The sequence below is a fragment of the Pangasianodon hypophthalmus genome, chromosome 11, assembly GCF_027358585.1.
Source record: "Pangasianodon hypophthalmus isolate fPanHyp1 chromosome 11, fPanHyp1.pri, whole genome shotgun sequence".
In the NCBI taxonomy this organism is placed as follows: Eukaryota; Metazoa; Chordata; class Actinopteri; order Siluriformes; family Pangasiidae; genus Pangasianodon; species Pangasianodon hypophthalmus.
The window spans coordinates 472,813-497,903 of NC_069720.1; the positions used below are offsets into that span (position 1 = coordinate 472,813).

The 25,091-nt window shown below is 41.6% G+C and overlaps 1 protein-coding gene across 8 annotated transcripts; it reads right to left on the reverse strand.

The window, feature by feature from the left end:
* Window positions 1-1,777: 1,777 nt before the first annotated feature.
* stk33 (serine/threonine kinase 33) lies at window positions 1,778-23,953 on the reverse strand. 8 transcript variants are annotated; one of them, XM_053237876.1, is made up of 16 exons: window positions 23,841-23,953; window positions 23,580-23,627; window positions 21,172-21,223; window positions 15,425-15,490; window positions 13,428-13,535; window positions 11,622-11,735; window positions 11,441-11,545; window positions 11,174-11,312; window positions 7,016-7,101; window positions 5,979-6,066; window positions 5,584-5,659; window positions 4,934-5,046; window positions 4,744-4,829; window positions 3,582-3,854; window positions 2,831-2,920; window positions 1,778-2,630 (listed from the first exon to the last, which is right to left on the reverse strand). In XM_053237876.1, the coding sequence occupies exons 5-16, from the start codon at window positions 13,506-13,508 to the stop codon at window positions 2,445-2,447; spliced, it is 1,437 nt and encodes a 478-aa protein (XP_053093851.1). In that variant the 5' UTR covers window positions 13,509-13,535; window positions 15,425-15,490; window positions 21,172-21,223; window positions 23,580-23,627; window positions 23,841-23,953; the 3' UTR covers window positions 1,778-2,444. The 8 variants fall into 8 exon arrangements, with proteins under 8 accessions (XP_053093851.1, XP_053093853.1, XP_053093854.1 ...); XM_053237878.1 differs by lacking the exon at window positions 15,425-15,490; XM_053237879.1 differs by lacking the exon at window positions 23,580-23,627 and having other exon boundaries at window positions 23,841-23,924.
* Window positions 23,954-25,091: the final 1,138 nt, after the last annotated feature.

Below are 25,091 nucleotides of genomic sequence, written 5' to 3' on the forward strand. Positions count from 1 at the left end.
GATTCATCATGTTCAGGTGATACACACACAGTCATACATTGTAATTATTTAATGACGCAATCCATCAAAAATGAGCAAGAGAAGCTAGTCTCTGCCGTCTCTCTAGTCCGTTCTGCGTGAGGTTCTCTGTATAGCGCCATCCTGTGGTTCTCAGTGAGATTAGACTCAACAACAGAGTCACTGTACGTTATTAATCATTCAAAGAGAATTATAAAGTAATCTATTAAATATATTTATCCCACAGCACTGCAGAATTCTGCATTCTGATTGGTCGTCAGGTGTTGATTAGTTTTCTGACAGTAGCTCTGACAGTAGTGCAGCTGCAAATCACACGTTTATTTATAATTAATGCGCTCGTTCTAATACGTTATCGTTTCTATAGTAACAGTCTCGTACAGCGGATGCTCCACTGACAATAAACAGATAAAAAGTGCGCAATCGTTGATGTGGTGAAGTTTTTTTTTGCTAAAACGTAAGTGACAACTTGTTACACTGATAATCCACAACACTAACTGGATAAAAAGTATGAAGCGTCCTTATTTAAAAATTTTGTTCGATTGTTATTTGTTTTTTTTTTTTATGCTTTAAACAATTATGTGAACCAAAAAGCAAAAACCGTTGTCTGAGGTGTGTGTAGCGCTGAAAACATCCTCATAAAACTCCTTCATTCATTGGTTAGAAACATGGAGACAGAAAAAGGCAAACAAATCTTCACTAAGAGCGTGAAGAAATTACAAATATCACCTGAGCAGGGAGAACACGGAGCCGGCGCTAAATAAAGGATTAGATAATAATATAATAACGAGTTTAAAACGTTCCGTGTGTTTATTTATTTTCTCTAGAACACACAGTGTTTCTGCACCGCTACAGCTCTGTGCTTTGGCTCAGTTTAGCAGCTCGCATAAAAATCTACAAAACACACGGCGAGTCTGATTCACTTCCTGCAGCGAGTCGATTCAGAGTCGAATCACTTTCTGACTCTGAATCGGATCGACAGCACTTCGCTCAGACGCTCTCGGACCCGAGTGTGATCGCTGTGTTCTCACCTGACTAAAGAACCGCAGCGAGGAGGAGAACACACCAGGGTTCTGTTCAACCTCACTAAACACTGTGCATGTGAAAGCACACACACACACACACACCCACACACACACACACACACACACCATTGGATGCAAATGGGATTCTAACACAGCTTCAGTGAGTTCTGCTTGGTGACTTTAATATCGTATCCATACTAAGGATTATTTTCTCTCCATCCAGAAGCCTAGTGCTCGAGTGCTGCGTCTTTATAGAGTATCCCTGCTGCACATCCAAACAAGATTAGACTCCAATTCACTCTCATCCTCAATGATGTGCTTTTCCGGCTGTCCCACCACTCCAGTTCCCTTCTCGCTGCCTTTAATCTAATCATATCACTGTCCTGTTGCTTTCATTTAAATACTTTTAATTAAATATGGGATGTACAACACTGAAGTACAGGCGGCTCAGTGGTACTGAAGCTAGCGTTCCCAGTTCCATCCTGAGCCCAGGTTACTGTCTGTGTGGAGCGTCACGTGTGCTTCACGTGTCCGTGTGGGTTTCCTCCGGGTTCTTCTCTACCTCACAAAAACGTGCCAGTAGATACATGGCTCTAAATTACCAAATTTAAATAGGTGACTCTAAATTACCACTAGGTGTGAATGTGTGTGATGGCGTCCCATCCAGGGCATATTCCCGCTTCACACCCAGTGTTCCCGGGACAGACTCCGGATCCACCGTGACCAGGCTACAGCACTTACTGAAGCAGAATGAATGATTGAAGTTTATTGGTAAAATGAAAATAAAGGTTTTTCTCAACTACAACATGAACTATGTGTGTTTATTGATGAAGTAAAATCATTATCTATACACAGTAGTGATTTGGCAAGTTTTTAAAACTATTTAAATTAGTATTTATAGAATTAACAGTTGCTTTGTTGTGGTGTTTGTTTATGTGAGGCGTGAATACGATTACAGTTTAAAGTGGCTCCAGGTATCTTTGGTTATGTGGCATTGGATCTATAGTTAAAAAAAAAAGAACTACTACAGCTATCAAACCCTGAAACCCTGTTTAGAAATATAAGTATTTGTTTTCATATTGGAGCAAAAATTAAAATAAAAAATATTTCCCAAAAAGTGTAAGGCAGACGAGACTCGAGGCAAATGCTCACCCAGGTCTTACGCAATCATTAAATAATCTTAAACCCATACACTTGAAACAGCAGTGGGTTGATTTTTTTTTCATTTTTATCCAGCTTTTCAAGTTTAAGTCTAAAATAGTTTATCCTGTACAAGTTCTCTGAAGACCATCCAGGAGAAACGGATCATGAAGTCAGACGAACGGCGCTTGAGACTTTTTCTGTCTCATGAGTCCAGTAGATCTGCCCAGTGAACCCCGGGTTCGGCATTTCCTCCACCGGACTCTAAGGTGTGTGTGAACTAACTGATCTTCTTGGCCCTGGAGCTGAGTTGTGGGAGTGGCCTGTGGAGGAGGGGGCGTGGCTATCATTTGGTGTGAATGGTTTGGGAGAGGAGGCCTTACTGATGCTCTCTTGCTTGTCCGGTTGGCTGTGGCGCTTTGTGCTCGTCTGTTTGTTACCCGTGTAGGACTGCAGAGAAAAGACATTCGTTTCACACTCCTCAGACTGATGCTGGTGATGCTGGCGCCATCTAGTGGCTGATTTTTTAATGTTTTACTCTATAATACATTCACTTGGCCTTCATCAATTCATTTAGTTTACAAATAAATGCTGCTTAGAGAAATGTTAGCGAGACCTAAAGCTGGCTCTGAGCATGTGGAAGAACCGACCTGCACCGTGCTCAAACTCAGCGTGCTGCTCGTCTTCACAGCAGAGCCGTTCTTCTTCGTACCATCGTAAGAGTAGGATTTCTTCTTTTTCTGCAGTGGGTGATACAGTGGGACATTTCTGATCAGCATTAGAATAAAGCGGTGTCATGTGATGATCAGATATTTGTCTGGAATTTACTCAGAGAAAACAGAGAAAAACTCATGTTTACTGGTTAAAAAAAACATCTTTAGCGAAGGTGCCAATAATTCTGGAGCTGACCAATTTTTCATCTCCATGATTGTGATAAATTAGTTGAGTCTGATTTTTAATTAATTTTATTAGACATTATGCTGATTCTGTTAATGGATGTTCTGTGTGTAAAAGCATTCGTGATTTCTTTGTCCTTATTTGCGTATAAAATAATTCAGTTGTAATGAGTTAGTATCTGGGTGAAATCGTCTGTTTATGTTGAAGTGAGGTGATAAAATAGTGAACATCCATAAAACCGAGCTGTAAGAATTGAGACAGGACTTTTAAAGCTTCATTTAAAGTCAGTGAAAAGTTGCTCTGGCACTGTGTCTGCACTCGGTAGGAGATAATATTAGTACAGATTCAGACAGAAGAATGACGCTGGATTATAAACTACACTCCCACTCATGGCAACGTAGACGTCTTCATCTCTGAACACAAAACTAACAACTGAGTGCAAAAAATAGCAAGTTCATTACACTTGAGTTGTCTGAGTCGAAGAGAGTAAGAGGATTAAGTCACCTGTTTTGTGGACGTGGAAGGTTTCTTGCTGCTGCTGTTCAGGTCTCCGTTGAGGCTGAGTGTCTGCGCTTGAGCACATCCAGGAGCAGAGGGAGGAGCAGATGGAGGTTCTGGGGAGGCCACAGACTCGACCACGCTGTCCTGAGAGCAGCTGAGAGAGAGGCTTCCCATCCCCTCGCTCACCTCCTCGCTCTCGTCATCCTCTGGAGCGTTCCGGAACTGTCGCATCATCACCAGCACGTTGGTGGGGGAGGCATTCGTGGACGTGTCTCCCTGAAACAGCGTCACGCTTATTCATTCTCCTACTGACACACCTAGCTACAGTGCTAGATGCACAAAGTATATAAAGTGTGTACAATCATATATTATTAGCGTTGCCACAACAGTGTGGTTGTGCAGAGAACGAGCAGGTAACGAGTGATTGTCTACACCTGTGCACTTACAGACCCGTCTCTTCTGAATCAGCTAATGCCCAGAGAGTGACAGACACCTGGGCCGCTGTGCTGAGTTAAACTGGATCAACTCGAGTGAAGCAACAGACACTTCTGTTTGTTTTTTTTGTGTGTGACACATTGTGTATTTAGCACTGGCTCTGGCCGAGTCCATGCTGTTTGTATGTATTAGGCACGCTCACAGGTTCAGTCCATTTCCCAAAAGTTTCCCATCATTGAAAATGACACAAATCGACATATCTAGTGCACTGAGTGTCTGATCCATGACCTCCATGTATGTTCATGTATGCTCTTTGCTTTGAGAACATGAACATATACAACCTAATCTCTTCTGCACACTACACAAAGCAGTCTAACATTAAATTAAAATACATTATACAGAAAACTCCATTACAAGAAATTCCACCATCTTGGAATCCTGGAGCTCACATGACACACACACACTCATTCACATCTCAGAGTAATTTATCTTAACCAATCCAAGTTCTGGCATGTTTTTGGGAGTTTTTCACACGAACACGGACGGAACTTGTGAAACTCCACACAGACAGGAACCCGAGCTCAGGTTCGAACCCCGGAACTGAGAGGAGACAACGCTACACGCCGTGCCACCATGGTGCCCTTTCAGTTAGCTGAAGAACTCAAACCGTAATTTGTTTTTGATTTCCACTACGCTACATAAAAGCAGGTTAAAGGCCAGATGTCCTTACCGTGACCCAGGGGTTATGCAGCAGCTCACTGGCTGTGATGCGATGCGCTGGGTCGACTTTCAGCAAACAGCTCAGCACCGTTTTGGCTGTGAGAGAAAAGCAGAAAAAAAAAAAGCGCTGAAGTGTAAGTCAGTAAGAACACCAGAGGAATTCTGGGTAACGTCAGTAAGAGTGTTGTGTCTCTGTTAACCTGCATCACTGACGGTGTCCCACACAGGAGCGGAGAAGTCCAGCTCTCCTTTCTTAATCATTTCAAACAGATGTTCCTCAGAGCTGGACTTGAATGGAGGTTCTCCACTTAACCTGCAGGAGAACCGATATCAGTGATCATCAATCATTACTGTCCAGTGTTTTGTGTGTGTGTGTGTGTGTGTGTGTGTGTGTGTGTGTGTGTGTGGGGACACTGGACACTAATATGTGCATCTCTATGCAGCTCAGTGTACATGTGATGTGTGTGTGTGCAAATGCCTGGACATCTGGTTGTGTTTATGCATGCATGTTCACATGTGTGCAGACATAGATGTACTTGCATGTAGGATTGTGGTATGTACACGTTTACATGTGTATGCACGCACCACGCTAGCATTTACACGTGTGTGTGTGTGTGTGTGTGTGTGTGTGTGTCTGTGCATATGGGTGTGCACCTGCTCGTGCTTATTCATGTACCTGTGTGTGTGTGTGTGTGTGTGTGTGCATATGCATGGACTCTTGTTAGTGTATATGCATGTAAGTGTGTGCGTGTCTGTGCATATGGGTGTGCACCTGCTCGTGCTTATTCATGTACGTGTGTGTGTGTGTGTGTGTGTGTGTGTGTGTGTGTGTGATACAGAATGGTCTTACAGCATGTACATGATGACGCCGATGCTCCACATGTCACACTGCTGGCTGTACTCATGGCCGTTAATCACTTCAGGTGCTGATGGGGCAAACACACGCGTCAATAATGACAGACATCGGAGCTCTGAGTGAGTGTGTGTGTGTGTGTGTGTGTGTGTGTGTGTGAGAGAGAAAGATGGCTGATTTTTGGTGACATGTGAAGGAGGTTATGTGCTGCATCTCCTCGCCTGAAACGCTATCAGCTTCATGGCATTTAAATTAGGTCAACCTCTGCTTTTTAATCAGCGTGCATAGAACTTATTAGACTAGCTGACATTGATTCATCAAATGACAAGTAAATGAGAGCATGCTCTCTCTCTCTGTGTGTGTGTGTGTGTGTGTGTGTGTGTGTGTGTTACCCATGTATTTGGGTGTCCCACATGTGGTTTGCAGCATGTTCCCACTGCTCACTCCACCTTTCTGCACGGACAGTCCGAAATCTGTGATCTGACACACACACACACACACACACACACACACACACACACACACACACACAGGTAAGTCGTACTATCCTTATGAGGACCTTCCACTGACATAATAATTAATGCAGCTAATTAACTTTATGCTACACTTAAATCTGACTCTAACTTTAACCTCAGTATCCAAAAGGAAACCTTTTAGTTTTTTTGAACTAAAAGCTGCAATTTTCCACATGGACCAGTCAAAACTGTCAGATATAACTATCTTTTCAGTCCCCACCAAGATATAAGAACATGCCACCCACGCACACACACACACACACACCCACACACACACACTTTTACCTTTTTCATAATTAGGTTCTGCTCTATACTGTCTGACCTTTTAATGTAATATAGAGCACACACACCCTGAGCTGGATCAATCTCCTTTACATCTAAACTCCATTTTGAATATTTACGGTCCAAACAGGCTTATGTGGAAAAGACTGGCCACACACACACACACACACACACACACACACACACACACACACACACACACACACAGCCTGATGAATAATACATATGAACAGTATATATGGTTTCAGTCGGGCTGTAGGGCGAGCTGAATAAATAAGCGGGAGAGATGACCACCTTCTGCTAGATAAAAGGTGGTTGTACTGGAGCAGGACAGCGCCGTCTCTTCTCGCTTTCTACTCTGATTTATTCCCTCGGCTCTAACTCTTCACAACCTTCCACCACACATAGTGTTTTGTGCCATTTCCCTTCACCTACAGATGCATGCTGGGAACTGGATGCGTGTTCGGTTCAGGAGCTTATCCTGGAGCTCTGGTGTAATGTGACACTTTTCAGACATGAGTGGATGATGACGGGGTGGAGGAGAGAACGAGGTCCTGACCCGAGGTCCTGACCCGAGGTCCTGTCCAGACCGAACGCCACACCTCATCCTTGTTTTTTTTTTTCACTCTCACCTTGATGTTTATGATGGTGTGATCATCGCTATGGTGATAACTATCCACAAGAATGTTTTCCAGTTTGAGATCTCTGTGAACGATGTCTGAGGAAAGAAAACAGAAGAAAGAGAGGAACAGAAGAGAAAGAGAGAAGAACAAGTCGATATTTAAAAAAAATGTAAATATTAACAGCGACCCCAAACTTTTTAATGATCGTCAGTGTGTTAAGCGCTGTTATAGTAAAATAACGAGTGAAGCGGAGTTACTGTTACCACCACAACGTTGATTATTTTCCTATAACAGCACATCCCCAAGTGCTTTATTCCTCTTACACCACAGTAATTTATGAAGAAATACAAATACTTATTTATTAGAGAATGACACTGGATATTGGATATTTTTATCCATTTATAGTTACATTTAATATTGTGGAATGTCAGTGAATGTTAGTTCCTGTTGTCGCTTACGTTATAGCAGCTATAAACACTCGTTCCCTCACCAGCCTCTCTTTATTCTCTCTCTCCAAGTTAATAAGATAAAAAAACAATTAAAAAACGCAGCTTGTTACGCATGTTACCGAGAAACCGCAAAGAAGAAGCGTAAACTCCTCTGTCCTGAAGACGTCGGAAAACTTAAAGTTACAGCTTTACCTCTGACTGTTACAAAGCGCTGACACTGGAGACTCCTTCCATCAGTGTTACATAAACACATTTCTCCTTACAGAAAACTTCACCACATCATTTATTAATCCGTACATTGTTAGAACAAGTGCATTAATATAAACCTGTGATTAGCAGCTGCACTACTGTCAGAGCTGCTGTTATAGAAAATGAATCAACACCTTCTGACCAATCAGAATGCGGAACTCAACAGCGCCGTGGTGTAAAGAGAAAACTAATGAACTTGTGAGCAGTGTGTGAGGTTACTGTACGTGGAACATAAGCCGTGTAATATAAACCTCCTCTCTCGTCATTATGAGCTCGTCTGGATGTAAAGACACACCAGCGCTCGGAGTCTGTGGGAAAACACACCTATTAATCAGTATTCCTCTCCTGCTCATCGTTAATGACTCATTAGCCTCATGTAATGGTGTCTCCTTGCCAAGCAACGTCCTAAATTACCTTTAACTGGAGATTTCAGCAGAAGAGAGAAAATTGCAGAGCGTCTTCAGAATCAATTAAAACGAGCTGATATTTAGTCTGGCAGTTGGTATATTATCTCGTAATTAGAATAAGCTCGGAGCGCGGTAATGACGGAGAGCGTTAATGCGGGCGCAATCAGCACCGTGATTATCAGATGTCAATGAGAACAAAGCGATCGAGGTCCGGTTTATGACGTGACCAATTTGCCCAGATGCGGCGAACGATCTGTGTACACGACATCTCTCTGAGGGCCGCGTCGCTGAGACGATTAAATCATAATGAGATTACGTATATGAGAATGTGAAGTTTAATACACGCTGAAAAAAAAACACTGCGCACCTCCCACACACTCGCTCCGGATAATCGCCGTGCTCAAAGCAGCTCACGGAGCTCTTTCACTTTCATCTGACCACCAGCTTAATGAGTGGAAGTGTGAACACAATCACCTGTCTTGCACACTAACACACTAACACACTAACACAACTAACGCACTAACACACTAACACACTAACGCAACTAACACAACTAACGCACTAACACACTAACACACTAACACAACTAACAAACACACTAAATGATAACTAATACACTAACTAACACACTGACACACTAACTAGCATTTACCAGTTTAATGAGTGGAAGTGTGAACACAATCACCTGTCTGATACACTAACACACTAACTAACGCACTAACTAATGCGCTAACTAACACACAAACACACTAAGACACTAACGCAATAACTAACGCACTAACACACTAACACACTAACACAACTAACAAACACACTAAATGATAACTAATACACTAACTAACACACTGACACACTAACTAGCATTTACCAGTTTAATGAGTGGAAGTGTGAACACAATCACCTGTCTGATACACTAACACACTAACTAACGCACTAACTAATGCGCTAACTAACACACAAACACACTAAGACACTAACGCAATAACTAACGCACTAACACACTAACTAACACACTGATGCAGTAACACACTGACACACTAACGCACTAACTAACACACTACCACACTAACTAACACACTGAAACACTAACTAACACACTGACACACTAACTAACACATTGACGCACTAACTAACACACTGAAACACTAACTAACACACTGACGCACTAACTAACACACTGACGCACTAACTAACACACTGACACACTAACTAACACACTGACACACTAACTAGCATTTACCAGTTTAATGAGTGGAAGTGTGAACACAATCACCTGTCTGATACACTAACACACTAACTAACGCACTAACTAATGCGCTAACTAACACACAAACACACTAAGACACTAACGCAATAACTAACGCACTAACACACTAACTAACACACTGATGCAGTAACACACTGACACACTAACGCACTAACTAACACACTACCACACTAACTAACACACTGAAACACTAACTAACACACTGACACACTAACTAACACACTGACACACTAACTAACACATTGACGCACTAACTAACACACTGAAACACTAACTAACACACTGACACACTAACTAACACACTGACGCACTAACTAACACACTGACGCACTAACTAACACACTGACACACTAACTAACACATTGACGCACTAACTAACACACTGAAACACTAACTAACACACTGACACACTAACTAACACACTGACACACTAACTAACACACTGACGCACTAACTAACACACTGACACACTAACTAACACACTGACACACTAACACACTAACTAACACACTGACACACTGACACACTAACACATTAACACACTGACACACTAACACACTAACACACTGACACACTGATACACTGACACACTGACACACTAACACATTAACACATTAACACACTAACACACTAACACACTAACACATTAACACATTAACACATTAACACACTAACACACTGATACACTGACACACTGACACACTGACTAACACACTGATGCACTAACTAACACACTGACGCACTAACTAACACACTGACACACTAACACAATGACACACTAACTAACACACTGACACACTAACACACTAACTAACACACTGACACACTGACACACTAACACATTAACACACTGACACACTAACACACTAACACACTAACACATTAACACACTAACACACTAACACACTAACACACTGACACACTGACACACTAACACACTGACACACTGACACACTGATACACTGACACACTAACACATTAACACACCGACACACTAACACATTAACACATTAACACACCGACACACTGACACATTAACACATTAACACACTGACACACTAACACATTAACACACTGACACACTAACACATTAACACACTGACACACTAACACATTAACACACCGACACACTAACACACTAACACATTAACACACCGACACACTGACACATTAACACATTAACACACTGACACACTAACACATTAACACACTGACACACTAACACATTAACACACTGACACACTAACACATTAACACACTGACACACTAACACATTAACACACCGACACACTGACACACTGACACACTAACACATTAACACACTGACACACTGACACACTAACACACTGACACACTGACACACTGATACACTGACACACTAACACATTGACACACTAACACACTAACACATTAACACACCGACACACTGACACACTAACACATTAACACACCGACACACTGACACACTAACACATTAACACATTAACACACCGACACACTGACACACTAACACATTAACACACTGACACACTAACACACTAACACGGACTTGTGATCAAAACTGGCTTTGCTGTTTCTACGGAGCAATCAGGATCAGCATCAGCTACTTTTAGCTTTCTTAGTGTTGTGTGTGTGTGTGTATTGTGTCAGTGTGTGTGTGAGAGAGAGAGAGAGTGCGTGTGTGTGTTTGTGTGTGTTGTAGGGTGTGAGTGTGTGTTGTGTGTGTGAGTGTGTTGTAGGGCGTGTGTGTGTGTGTGTGTGTGTGATTGTGTGTGTGTGTGTGTGTGTGCTTTACCCTGCTTGTGAAGATAGACAGTGGCCTCGGCTAAGCTGCTGATGATGTGTCTGGTCTCCTCCTCACTGAAACGCTTGTTTTTCTGTAAGAGCTTCTTCAGCTCTCCACCTTCACACAGATCTACAACCAGGTACATTCTCTGCAACACACACACACACACACACACACACACACCCACACATCCTCTGGGCCTCCATAAACCCTCTAACAAAACACAGTTATGATATTCTTCATTCTTCCACGTGGTGTGTTCTTCTCAAACCTCACCTCAGGCGTCTCGAACACCTCCTCCAGGTGGATGATGTGCTTGTGGTTCACCTGCTTCAGGATGTTCACCTCTCGCTCCAACAGCTTCACACCTGAACTCCCAGCCTGCGTCGGGACACACGGCGTCAGAGGAGACACGTAACGTAAGCCGTCCTCCACCACGCTACGATCGCACGCTTACCTTCTCTTTGTTCACCTTCTTAATCGCCCACTTCTTCTGCGTCTCCAGGTGAGTGGCTTCACAGACGACCCCGAAGCTTCCTTGACCTAGTTTCCTCCCGAAGGAGTAGATTTGCTGCGGATCCAAATGAACAGGGCAGCGTTAGGTCAAACAGTACACATTTCCTTTTCTACCCCTCTGACAGTAAACAAGCGTCCGTCGCTGCCTTAATGGGGACACGATGAGGGCGATGGGGGTAAGCGGGGCAGGAGGAGGAGGAGGAGGAGGAGGGAGGAGGAGGGGGGGTTGTTTTTCAGCCCTCCTCATGCTCTATTAAGTCGAGACCTGAATCCTTAAAGTGGAACTTAATTTTCAAGTTTGCCAGTCTCTGGAGTTTGAGAGAATATAGTATTTCTAATCAAGTTACAAATGATTAAGTTGCTGCCGCAGTTCATTCAATCTCAGGTCTAATTAACTTGATCATTATCTCGACGCATGCAAGGCTGAGCACAGGCTGCTGCGGATTTGGCAAAGACGGCACTCGGAGGTCTCCGGAGAGGACGAGGCCAATCAGAGGCACGGAGAGGTGCGAGCTGCCTCCAGGCCTACGGGGGAGCTGTGACGAGAGCAGACGAGAGTTCAGGTCAAAATGTAGGCTGTCGTCCGTTCTGAAGTGAGGAGCGATGGGCTGCGTCCGAATATCCCTACGACCTACTATACAGCAGGCCAAAAGCAGTACGTTATTCATAAAACAGTAGGCGAGAAATAACCGGATGATCTACTGCTTCTGCCGAGATTCTGCTGTATGAAACCAATAGACGCTGCGCTATCCCATAAGGCAACGGGGCTGGCGCGACAGAGCTGTCAGAATCAAAAATGGCGGAAGGCGGCGCGTCGGTTCGTTTTAAACATACGTGATCTTTCTTCATTACAGGATTTCAAAACCCACCTTAAAACACATCTTTTTCTTTCTTGTTTTTCTGATCTCTGATTGTTTGATCTGACCATTGCCGTGGATTTCTTGTTTATTTCCTTTGTTCTTTGTCTGCTGTCATGTTTATCTATTTTCATATTGTAAAGTGACCTTGAGTTTGCAGAAAGGCGCTATGTAAAATAAATAATAATAATAATAATAATAAGTTTAAGTGTAAGTGCTGTAGGTATTAAACGTTGATCCTTGTGATTAAACTTTACTTGTTTAAGAACACCTGAGCAAACTGTTAACTTGTTGAAGGTTTAAACGAGAAAAAGCAGTTGCTCTAATCTGGCAGACGCTTTAAGTTTTTGCGGTTACTATGACATCATAGGTCACATGACAATGCCAACATGGCGGATGTAGTATGTCCGGATTTTATTCATACCACACGCATATACTGATCAGTACGTACTGTATCAATGGCCTAGCAGTGGGTACTGACTCGACTGCAGTAGGTTCTGTCACAGTGCGTGATTTCGGACCCATCACTCCGCCTTGCTCACGCCGCACTGCACTCTGCAGGGTCGCTTTGTATAGGTTTAACATGGCGGCCATTTGGAACGCACTTTAACGCCATTGTTCAAAGCCAGAACTGGTGTTTTATTGTCGCACAATCGCTGACACTGACACTAACACTACATTCACACTAGATAACAACAATCGACCCACAGACGAGAGTTTATTTTCAACTTACGTCTGCGAGACAGTGTTCACTTCAGAGAGAGGCCTAGGACCTTCTAGGATCTTCTACAGCTGAAATTATCTGAGCTGAAAGTCAGGAATTTTGTTTCTGATCCGGTTACAGTAAGGAAGTCTGGTCTGAGATCAGTGTAAAGGCATCAGTGTGCTACCTGAATGTCAGCCTCATCCTTCAGGCGAGTGTGTGGCACTTTCTTCTCTGCGCTGTTCACACGGGTCCACTGCGTGGCCATCTTCTCACCAGCTCCAGAAACATCGATCTGAGTCATGTAGAAAAAAACAGAGTCTTTAGTGACCTGCACATTAACGGCCCAGATATTTCTTTAAAGCAGACGGAGCTTAGATTCAGAACACTCTGTCTTTTCTGCTTATTAATCTACCTTTTTCATTTCACTTTAATTAAAAAATAATAAATATTATGCAATCTGATTTATGAAGTCCCTTTCTGCAAATGTCAAGATGCTAAACAAATTAAGCTTGATACGAGTTCACTAAATTTATAATCCCATTATAAATGAGATATTCTTGGAATAGCTGAGTAATATAATTTGATGAAATATTAAGAGAGAAGGATATTATTTTACAGGAGGAGGAGGAGGAGGAGTGAAATACTGCATGGCTTTGTGAAATAAAGCTTCACAGTGACGTGTGCGTTCAATAGATTACTTTCTAAGCCAATGTTATGACTGGTCATGTGACCGAGAAAAGGGAACGTAAAAACAACGTAAGAATCTTTTTCGTTTGTCCTTTAAAGAGAATCTTCAAACACAGAGAAATGCTCATACGAAGCGCTTCACCTCACTGTCTCCACGTGAACAGTTAAGCACAATTAAGTCGAGTTGAAAAACGTTCTCCAGAGCCAAATTAAATGTAAAGCAATTACAGCCTGATGACTGGGAGGCGCCGGAGTGGATCCACCGAACGGGCGGCAATTAATTATTAACGAGGAAGCAGTGTCTTTAACCTCCTCTGTCTCTGCTGATGGGCTGCTCATAACAGCGCTGTCTCTGCCATTAGCGCCCGAATATCCACTAATCAGAGCCATTGTGACAGGCTCTGAAAAGCCCAATCAGCTCAATCACGGCTCGTTTGAGAACGACAGAGGCGTGTGATGAGTGTATCGCAGAGCTCAGGACACGGGACAGGAAATGAGATATGGAGGTCATGGCAGGGAGATGTGTGACCTCGAGAGCAGATCAGCATCGCTCTTTCGGTTCTGCTGGGTTTAGTGACTGAGAGAGAGAGAGAGAGAGAGAGAGAGAGGGAGAGAGAGAGAGAGAGACGAGGGAAAGGTGTAGACTTTCGCCTGATGGAGTCCGGCTCAGATACACAACAGAGGACAAAAATAAAAGGAGACGGGTCAAAAGTGTGTGTTTAAATGGTCTGGATTGAGAATACTGTATGTTGGAAAGTACAGTTAAGTGCAAAAGCGTTTACGCATCTCTAATGGCTTTTAAATAAAAGAATCGAATAGTGAGAGTGTGTTCAGAAAAGGAGATACGAACTTTTGAACTTCTATTGATGTCGCGTTGTTACAGTAAAATACTGAATGATGAAGCGGAGTTACTGTTCCCACCCAGAAGCTGATTAAATTCCCATAACAGCACGTCCCCAAGCGTTTTATTCCTCTTACACCACAGCAATTTACAGACAATTACAATTTTAACTTATTAAAGAACATCAGACTTTTTTAACGTTACATTTAACGCTGTGGAACGTCGGTGAAACGAGTTTCTGTTGTCGCTTACGTTATAGCAGCTATAAACACTCGTTCCCTCACCAGCCTCTTTATTCTCTCTCTTCAAGTTAATAAGACAAAAATAATCGCAGCTTGTTCCGCATGTTACTGAGAAACCGCAAAGAAGAAGCGTAAACTCCTCTGTCCTGAAGACGTCGGAAAACTTAAAGTTACAGCTTTACCTCTGACTGTTACAAAGCGCTGACACTGGAGACTCCATTTATTAATCCGTTTATTATCAGTGGAGCGTTCATTGTTGCTATAGAAACGATAATGTATTAAAACGAGCGCATTAATTATAATAAACCTGTGATTTGCAGCTGCACTACAGTCAGAGCTGCTGTTATAGAAAACTAATCTGACTAATCTAAATCCAGAAGAACTACGGATAAACAGATTTAAATCATCCACCTTCACCAAGGAGCTGCAATTTGCATGAAGGCCATGTTGATTACCATCTCCTCCTGAACTTTAGACCTACACACACACACACACACACACACACACACACACACACACACACAATCATGCTAAGTATCTAAACAGGAGATACCTAGCATGCAATCAGCACTAGTAAGCTCTTCTCTCTGAGTACTGAGTAATTACAGCAGGTTGAATGTCAGCGATGGAAACTTCTGAATTTTTTATTTCTCATCCATAACTGTCAGAAGTCCATTAGCGTTTATTTACTGATTATTGACGGACGGAAGCGTGCACCATTTCTCTTTCACCGTTTCAGATAACACACCAGCCTGAACAGCGTTCCCCTGTACACCTTCCCCTCAGTACTGTGTTCAGAGGACGTGTGTGTGTGTGTGTGTGTTCAGTAGTGTATTCAGAGGACGTGTGTGTGTGTGTGTGTGTGTGTTCAGTAGTGTATTCAGAGGACGTGTGTGTGTGTGTGTGTGTGTGTTCAGTAGTGTATTCAGAGGACGTGTGTGTGTTCAGTAGTGTATTCAGAGGACGTGTGTGTGTGTTCAGTAGTGTATTCAGAGGACGTGTGTGTGTGTGTGTGTGTGTGTTCAGTAGTGTATTCAGAGGACGTGTGTCTGTGTGTGTGTGTGTGTGTGTGTTCAGTAGTGTATTCAGAGGATGTGTGTGTGTGTTCAGTAGTGTATTCAGAGGACATGTGTGTGTGTGTGTGTTCAGTAGTGTATTCAGAGGACATGTGTGTGTGTGTGTGTTCAGTAGTGTATTCAGAGGATGTGTGTGTGTGTGTGTTCAGTAGTGTATTCAGAGGATGTGTGTGTGTGTGTTCAGTAGTGTATTCAGAGGACGTGTGTGTGTGTGTGTTCAGTAGTTTATTCAGAGGACGTGTGTGTGTGTGTGTGTGTGTGTTCAGTAGTGTATTCAGAGGACGTGTGTGTGTGTTTAGTAGTGTATTCAGAGGACGTGTGTGTGTGTTTAGTAGTGTATTCAGAGGACGTGCGTGTGTGTTTGTTCAGTAGTGTATTCAGAGGACATGTGTGTGTGTTTAGTAGTGTATTCAGAGGACATGTGTGTGTGTTCAGTAGTGTATTCAGAGGACGTGCGTGTGTGTTTGTTCAGTAGTGTATTCAGAGGACATGTGTGTGTGTTCAGTAGTGTATTCAGAGGACGTGCGTGTGTGTTTGTTCAGTAGTGTATTCAGAGGACGTGTGTGTGTGTTTGTTCAGTAGTGTATTCAGAGGACATGTGTGTGTGTGTGTGTTCAGTAGTGTATTCAGAGGACATGTGTGTGTGTTCAGTAGTGTATTCAGAGGACGTGCGTGTGTGTTTGTTCAGTAGTGTATTCAGAGGACGTGTGTCTGTGTTTGTTCAGTAGTGTATTCAGAGGACATGTGTGTGTGTGTGTGTTCAGTAGTGTATTCAGAGGACGTGTGTGTGTGTTCAGTAGTGTATTCAGAGGACATGTGTGTGTGTGTGTGTGTTCAGTAGTGTATTCAGAGGACATGTGTGTGTGTGTGTGTTCAGTAGTGTATTCAGAGGACATGTGTGTGTGTTCAGTAGTGTATTCAGAGGACGTGTGTGTGTGTTCAGTAGTGTATTCAGAGGACATGTGTGTGTGTGTGTGTTCAGTAGTGTATTCAGAGGACATGTGTGTGTGTTCAGTAGTGTATTCAGAGGACGTGTGTGTGTGTTCAGTAGTGTATTCAGAGGACGTGTGTGTGTGTGTGTGTTTAGTAGTGTATTCAGAGGACATGTGTGTGTGTGTGTGTTTAGTAGTGTATTCAGAGGACATGTGTGTGTGTGTGTGTTCAGTAGTGTATTCAGAGGACGTGTGTGTGTGTGTGTGTTTAGTAGTGTATTCAGAGGACATGTGTGTGTGTGTGTGTTTAGTAGTGTATTCAGAGGACATGTGTGTGTGTGTGTGTTCAGTAGTGTATTCAGAGGACATGTGTGTGTGTTCAGTAGTGTATTCAGAGGACGTGTGTGTGTGTTCAGTAGTGTATTCAGAGGACATGTGTGTGTGTGTGTGTTCAGTAGTGTATTCAGAGGACATGTGTGTGTGTGTGTGTTCAGTAGTGTATTCAGAGGACATGTGTGTGTGTTCAGTAGTGTATTCAGAGGACGTGTGTGTGTGTGTGTGTTCAGTAGTGTATTCAGAGGACATGTGTGTGTGTTCAGTAGTGTATTCAGAGGACGTGTGTGTGTTCAGTAGTGTATTCAGAGGACATGTGTGTGTGTGTGTTCAGTAGTGTGTATAAAGCACAGCTTTACACACTGATTGTTCTGATGGTTATTATAAGCTTGTTGTAGGGGGCGTGGCCACGCTTCCTCATTAGCAGGTCACATGACTCAATAACTCAATAACGTCCCTAAAATCCCGCAAGCGTCGCTTCTCTCACCCCTTTTACACCTCGTCTAGATTTAATTGTCCTGCGTTTCAAACTTTAAAAGAGAAAAGTGAGAAGAGCGATCGCTTCATCTTTATAGTGAAGGAAAAAACACTAAACCTCTTTTCACACAGGATAGAACACGATCTTTACCAACACGTCAGTTCAGACGGGATTTATATAATATATAATATATATATCACCTGGAGTTATTTCTCCTGCTCAGTTTATAGAAAATGAAGAATAATAATTCCAGTCCCGTGCACACACAGTCTGTTAGAAATCTCAGACGTTACGGATTCAGACTAAAATCCCAGAGATACTTCAGGAATAATTGCATTACACACCTTCACGTGGAAACTAATCCCGTCTGAACAGGGCTTCAGTCTCTCCATGTGAAACATCAGAGCTGTGATGTACGATAACGGCGGTGAGAAGAACACTACGCAATGCTAAATGCTGGATTTTATTACTGATTGGACTCTGCTGATCATTTTAAATCAGCTGTTTTACACCGAATGACAGGCAAAAGCTATTAATATTTAGCAAATACACAGACGGCATATTTCTTTTTAGAGCTAAATATTTTATTCGCTTCATCTCCAGCTTAATTATTTATTGACAGCCGGCTTTGATGACGAATGATAAACTTTACGGTCGTAACGAAGCGTGGAATTACATTACAGTGACAGAGTGCTGTTCCTGTCCTGCCTGTAAACATTACTGGATTTGTTTTAGTGTTTAAATCAGACATACTATTCTCAAAACTCTCATATCCTTCAGTTGTTGTTTTTTTTGTTGTAAGGGGCGTGGCCACGTGTGATCATTAGCAGGTCACATGACCATAACAGGTCTGTAGTGTGTAGCTGTGCTAGAAACTCAGTAACGTCTCTAAAATCCCCGCGATGTTGCTGTTAGCATTCTGGCCTCACAGACTGCAGCACTGTAGTGTTATTAATCTCATATTTATTCTCATTGTGCTGTGCCTGATGCACAACATGGCACGCCGGTTCCGTCTAAAATGTCACCGGCTCCGTTTTTTGGGTGACATTTATTCACTCTGGAGATTACAACTGCTGAACTGCTGAACTGCTGTCCCTAAACACATGCTGCGTCCAAAACTGTGCCCTATTCACGACTGCATGCAGCGCACCCTTTACTGGAGTGTGTAGAGACGTCTGAAAACACAGCGGAGAAAATCCAGTGTGCTCTTTCATTCCCATAATGCATCACAAAATACTCATGAAGAACACAGCGAGATCAGAAAGCAATGTCTCTTTAGATTTCTCACAAATAAAAGGAGTGGATTAACTGTGTGTGTGTGTGTGTGTGTGTGTGTGTGTGTGTATGTGTTTATAGGATGGGACGTGTAGATCGTCTCTGAGTGAAGATATAACGTAGTGAACAAATTTACTAGCGATGCATCAATATCGATTATCCACTATGTAAGAGTTAATACTGATACTAATTCTGATCCTGATCCTGATTCTGATTCTGATCCTGGTACTGGATCCTGATCCTGATCCTGATCCTGATCCTGATCCTGATTCTGATTCTGATCCTGATCCTGATTCTGATTCTGATCCTGGTACTGGATCCTGATCCTGATTCTGACACTGATCCTGATCCTGATTCTGATCCTGATCCTGATTCTGATCCTGATTCTGATTCTGGTATTGATCCTGATCCTGACACTGACACTGATTCTGATCCTGATACTGAAATGAGTAACCTACTTAACCAAGGGCATCGTGAACATTTATTTTCAGCTCTGTTTATGTTGAGGTCCTCGTGCTGAGTTTTTAGTGTTTAAGATGTTACAGTTGTTGCGTCTCTATTTGCCTCATACTTACACTATGCACTAAAAGTATTTGCTCCTTTTGTGAAGAAAAAGAAAAATACTTTTGAGTGTGTAGTATAAAAGTATGCGAGTACTGGGACGTACTAACTAACACGTCATGTAACAAAAGAGAAGAGAACGCTGTTGCCTGGTTACACACGCCGTCACCGTAAACAACCTCCTCGCTGCATTTCGGCTTTTCTTCATTCATTATTCCTGATATCATTTATTCTATAGAATTTAATTTACTATTCTCTTGATTTATTTTTACACGGTTCATTTCCAGCTCTCTAAAACGCATCCTTGAATTCGGAGAAGCAAACCGTCAAAAAAACTCCTCCTCCTCCCTCGTGCAAGGAATTGTGGGTAATATTAGCTGAAAAGTGTCCATGGATCCACACTTCGAAAATCTCCTGGAAACAGCCGATCATCCGGGAACCTCTGGGAAACTCGTTTCAACATCCTACGATTTGGGACACGATAATTCTAATCTCGGACACTATTTAGGACGGAGAGAAGGCGAATTGAGACGCAGCAAGTTTGTCTAATCAAAAGCCGAGCTGAGAGTAGACGCTGGCGATGGAGGGGAAAGGAAGTGGGAGTGTCTCAGTGCTCGCAGAAGTGAAGTGCTCTCACACGTGACGGTTTCTCCGCACGCTCGCCGCTCACGAATACCTTCGCTTGTGCGCAATTCACCGCAGCTTGCTCTTGTTTTTAACACCCACTCTGCTCTCTCTGAACCTGCTCTGCTCTCTCAGGCCTCGCTGTTTAACCTCCGTAAAGATGTTTTATCGCACGTATCGTCGGAAAACGCTGCAGTTCCTCCTCTTGATGTTTTCACAATCTGCTTTGTTTTGATCGTTAATCGTGACATACGTCCAGATCGCTGTCATTTCCTGTCGTCTGTTCTGTTCAACAGCGTGCGCTAGGTTTACGTCACATAGCATCAATGCATCTCTAATTATTACAGTACATATGTGTTTTTTCATTTTAATCCTATAATGCACCTTCCCAGAAAGAAGACAAGGAGCTCACAAAGCAATATCCCTTCACACGTAAAAAAAAAGAAGTGGATTAACTGTGTGTGTTTATGTGAGTGAATGTAATGACTGTCTGAGAGTGACGTGTAAAACATGACTGCAGTCTGCGTTCTGTACTGTTCCTGATTTTCCAACCCAGACACTTAATCCTCTTTATTTAGAGCTGAAGTGTCCGTTCTACAGTACGTACGCTGGAGCTGAAGGAAATCACACAAGTGCACGATGATGATGTAATTATGTGATAGGAGATTCTCTCTTTTTAACCTTCACACGCTGCACAATGATAAAAGGTTAAAAAGTTAGAAATGAAGTGTAAGATTAATGCGTCCTCGGTGTGACTCCCACCTGAAGGCTGAAGTAAAATCCTTATAAACAAAGCAGATCGGGTTCGGTCTAGACCGGCTGCTGCTAAGAGACACACACAACACACTCAGAAACACACAGAGCTCGACAACATCTCACCTGAACTACAGCCTTCAGCTTCTGGACAGAACTCCTGACTCACTGAAAACCTCTGCGGTGGAATTTTAAACAAAAACAAAAACAAGAATCACTTAACGTCAGTAGCTTAAGTGTGTATCCAGTAAATCAGTGCTTCTGAAACCCTTTCAGTGGTGTTTAACGCTGCAATAGGCAATTCTGTTTATTCCTTACTTGTATAAATAACCTGGAGGATGTGTAGAACATGATAAAAAAAACAATGCATTAAGTCGTGGCCTTAACAAAAGTTTATAATTTACTGAGAAACCTGTCTGGAAAACTGACTTCCAGTTCGGAACGCTAGTTTGTGTCTGGATGCGAATCCCGTCAGCCATTTTATAGACACTAAACTCTACACCGTGGATCCTGGAGGCGGAGCTTCATAAATATGGGCGGGAATCATTTAAATGTCGAACCCAACTAACCTTGAAAAAAAGACTAATGCACCTTTAAAGCTGAGCATCATTTTATCCCTTTGGGCTCTGTGCTAGAAATGATTTTTTTAGAAAGCTATAAGGGCAAGAACATACAGCATATTATTATTATTATTATTATTATTATTATTATTATTATTAGATTATTATATTATTCAATGCAACAATTAGTTATATATTGCAGAGTGAAACAGGTGTATTTAACCACCACAGCATGGCTGAATTCTCTGACGTTAGTTATAGCTGTGACATTAGTTCTGGATGGAACACAAATGATTTATATTTTATATTAAAGCTCTAGTTACAATGCGTTATTGTTCCTATAATAACAGCTCGTATGCGTATGTACGGCAGATGCTTCAATATAATCTAAGGCTAATCATAAACAGATTAAAAGTGTGTTGTTTTATAAGAAAGAAAACCGTATAATCCTGAGTGAATCGCTGGTAAATCCAAAGCTGTGTGCGGTTTCAATAGACACTGATGTGAATCTGATTGGACGTCACATCTGTCAATCACGCGACTGACTGGTGACGCAACAGGGCGAGAAACAGCTCTCATGGCATTTCAGATTCGTAACGAGGAATTTGAAGGTCAGAATGAAAACGTAAGAAGTAAAAAGGAAGTTTTGCTCGAGTGAAAGTGTTCGGCGTACTGAAGTACAGTAAGGAAGGACAATTAGTCACCTCGTTAATTCGTTTGTTCTGAGAATAAATTTAGCATCAGGTGACGCAGCGTACGCCGATTTTTAGCAAAAAGCGTGCCTTTGTTCTTCATCAACATCACTACAGAGGAGACCGATATTCAGCAGCCGACGCCAATTACGAGTTAATTCACACACAAGTAGCAATTAACTCCGCGTGACCCGCTCCGGAGAAATATAATTATGTGGCGTTGATGCTGTGGAGTACGGACTGTCGGTACGCTCGGCGCGACACTCCAGCGCCACATCCCTCAGAAACGCTGAGTTTAACGAGGATGAATTATTGCGTGGAAGTTACAGAGAACTACAGAAATAATGGCACCCTTCAAAAGAATTAGCGAAATTATTATATAAAATTAATAAGGAATTAAAGAAACGCTTCAGGTGTCGTGTTCTAGGAAAATAACCCACATGACGAAGCGGAGTTACTGTCACCATCCTGAAGTTGATTATTTTCCTATAACAGCACATCTCCGAGTGTTTTATTCCTCTTACACCGCAGCAGCTTACCAACAGGTACGATTAAATATTTCTTAAAGAGCACATCGTATTTTTTTTTCATTTATAGTTATGTTTAATGTTGTGGAACGTCGGCAAAACAAGTCAGTTCCTGTTCTCGCTTACGTTTTCATCGTTGTTCCTGATGACGAGTCGCTGATCTCCGTCAGATATAAAGATATAAACTTTCTTCTTAACGATGTTTACAGTAATAAAAGCTAATAATTCCATCTGTATCCTTTCCTTCATGTCTGTTTCTCGACTCCTCACTTCCACTGATTCATTTCTGTCTGCGTTCTTGATAGAAATGACAGAATTTTGTAAATATATAAATATATAAATATGTAAATATGTAAATATTTTGTGTTTGTGGTTCCGGGATGAAAGATGACTTCTTGCTATTAGGAATAATTTATAATCTGATATTTTATAAAACTCTATTCTGTTATATTCTAAGTGTCTTCAGAAAATATTTTCTTTCTTCATGTTAACATGTCTGGATATGCAAATGAACATGATGAATATGCAAATTGAGCCGTGACGTCATGCGGCGACTCCAAGCGACTTTTTGAGGCACTTTCCCCTGAAAAGAGTTACAAACTCTGACTGTAATATGATCTAAAAGTGAAGGTGCCTCGGTGTAATTTTATTTAATTTTATTTTATTGTTCTAATTATTATCAACGAAGGAAAAATGTTAAAGTTAGAATGTGAAAAGATGATTATAAATACTGCAGTAAACAAAAGAACTTTTACCTTATTGTTAATCCGTCAGTAAAACAGAGTCAGCTGTTAGTCTGAAGTCTGTGAGAAATGAATAACTGAGCTGTAATGATAATAATAATAATAATAATAATAATAATAATAATAATAAATTAGCTAGCAGGTGAAGCTACACGGCCGCGCGAGCGTGCGTTACCATGACAACCGCAAGCCTTTCACTTCCGCGTGTCAGAGCTGCAAAATCACTCCGACTGAAACGCGTTTATTTCATTAATTAATAAATCACACATTTACCTGCCATCAGCTCCGTGTGTGTGTCTCTGCTCGCTGAAAGCTCCCTCTGCGACCTGCTCAGAAAGTTTTATCCCCTCGAGCCTGGAAAGTCTACAACTACGGCAAGCGCAGAGGGACAACACGAAAAACGCGAAGCACAAATCCGGCGCTATTACTCACTCTGCAGTCATTAACTCATATTCATCATATTTCATTCTGTCCTTAGCTGTTTATTAATCTACTGTGTTTTATTTGTAGTCATACTGTGCACTCAGTATTAATAGAATCATACAAAGTTCATTAACTTTACATTTACTGCAAATTTATCCTAATGTGCTCCTGGGGATGTCAGTGATTCTGTCTAGCTATATTTTATTATCAAAAAATAGTCCACAGTAAACTTTTTGACAAATTTTTCAATTTTACTATTAATTGATATGGAGTGTTTATTGGTCTTTGGCTCCATCTTGTGGTGATGAACTGCACTGCAGCTTGTGGCCTGATTTCTAAATCTAAGCACAAGGTCATGATAAACAGCATCCTAACTTTTTATCACCAACTTAATAACACTCCATAAAGTTAATTTTTAATCCTGGAAATATTAATGAGTTCCTTCACAAGATATTTGCATAAAATTATATATATATTTTATAAATAGGAGATATCCAGTTTTAATATAATACAGCAGGTATTTCACGAGTTAAATCATGATGATCGTTTGTTTGACAGATTTATACTGTGTACTAGGAAGTAATTCATCCAAATTATACTAATTTTATAAAATTACCTTTAAAAGTCAACTTTAATTATCATTCAGAATTTATTTATGTATTTAAAAATGATATTTTCTTAATCTATATAACAGAACAAAGTGACAAATCTGAAATCATTGACTTCACCTGATGCCACAAATTCATCCAATATATTATCTTTTAAACTTGTATTATTTTATAAAAAACTTTTACATTTATGTATGTGTGTGTGTGTGTGTGTGTGTGTGTGTGTGGCTGTGTTATCTTTTTCGTAGGGACCAAATGTTCACATGATGATAGAATATATTTTTATTAAGTGAGGACATTTGACTGATCCTCAATAGGTAATGTACAGTGTTTTGTTGTTTGTTTGTTTGTTTGTTTGTTTGTTTGTTTGTTAAAACCATCTTATTTACTAAGAGTAAAGCTATATATTGGCATTGGACCATGTATCTGTGTGCAATATATAATCTATTTTTGTTTATATCAGTATGAAACTGTATGAAACATGCCATGATGA

Bases quoted from the DNA above. Each gene is read 5' to 3' on its own strand.
- stk33 (XM_053237874.1), bottom strand. From the start codon at position 13,544: ATGACTCAGATCGATGTTTCTGGAGCTGGTGAGAAGATGGCCACGCAG. The intron at 11,313-11,440 runs GTGAGGTTTGAG...TGTGTGTTGCAG, and splicing joins AGGTGTTCGAGACGCCTGAG to AGAATGTACCTGGTTGTAGA. The intron at 6,067-7,015 runs GTGAGAGTGAAA...TGTGTGTGTCAG, and splicing joins ACACCATCATAAACATCAAG to ATCACAGATTTCGGACTGTC.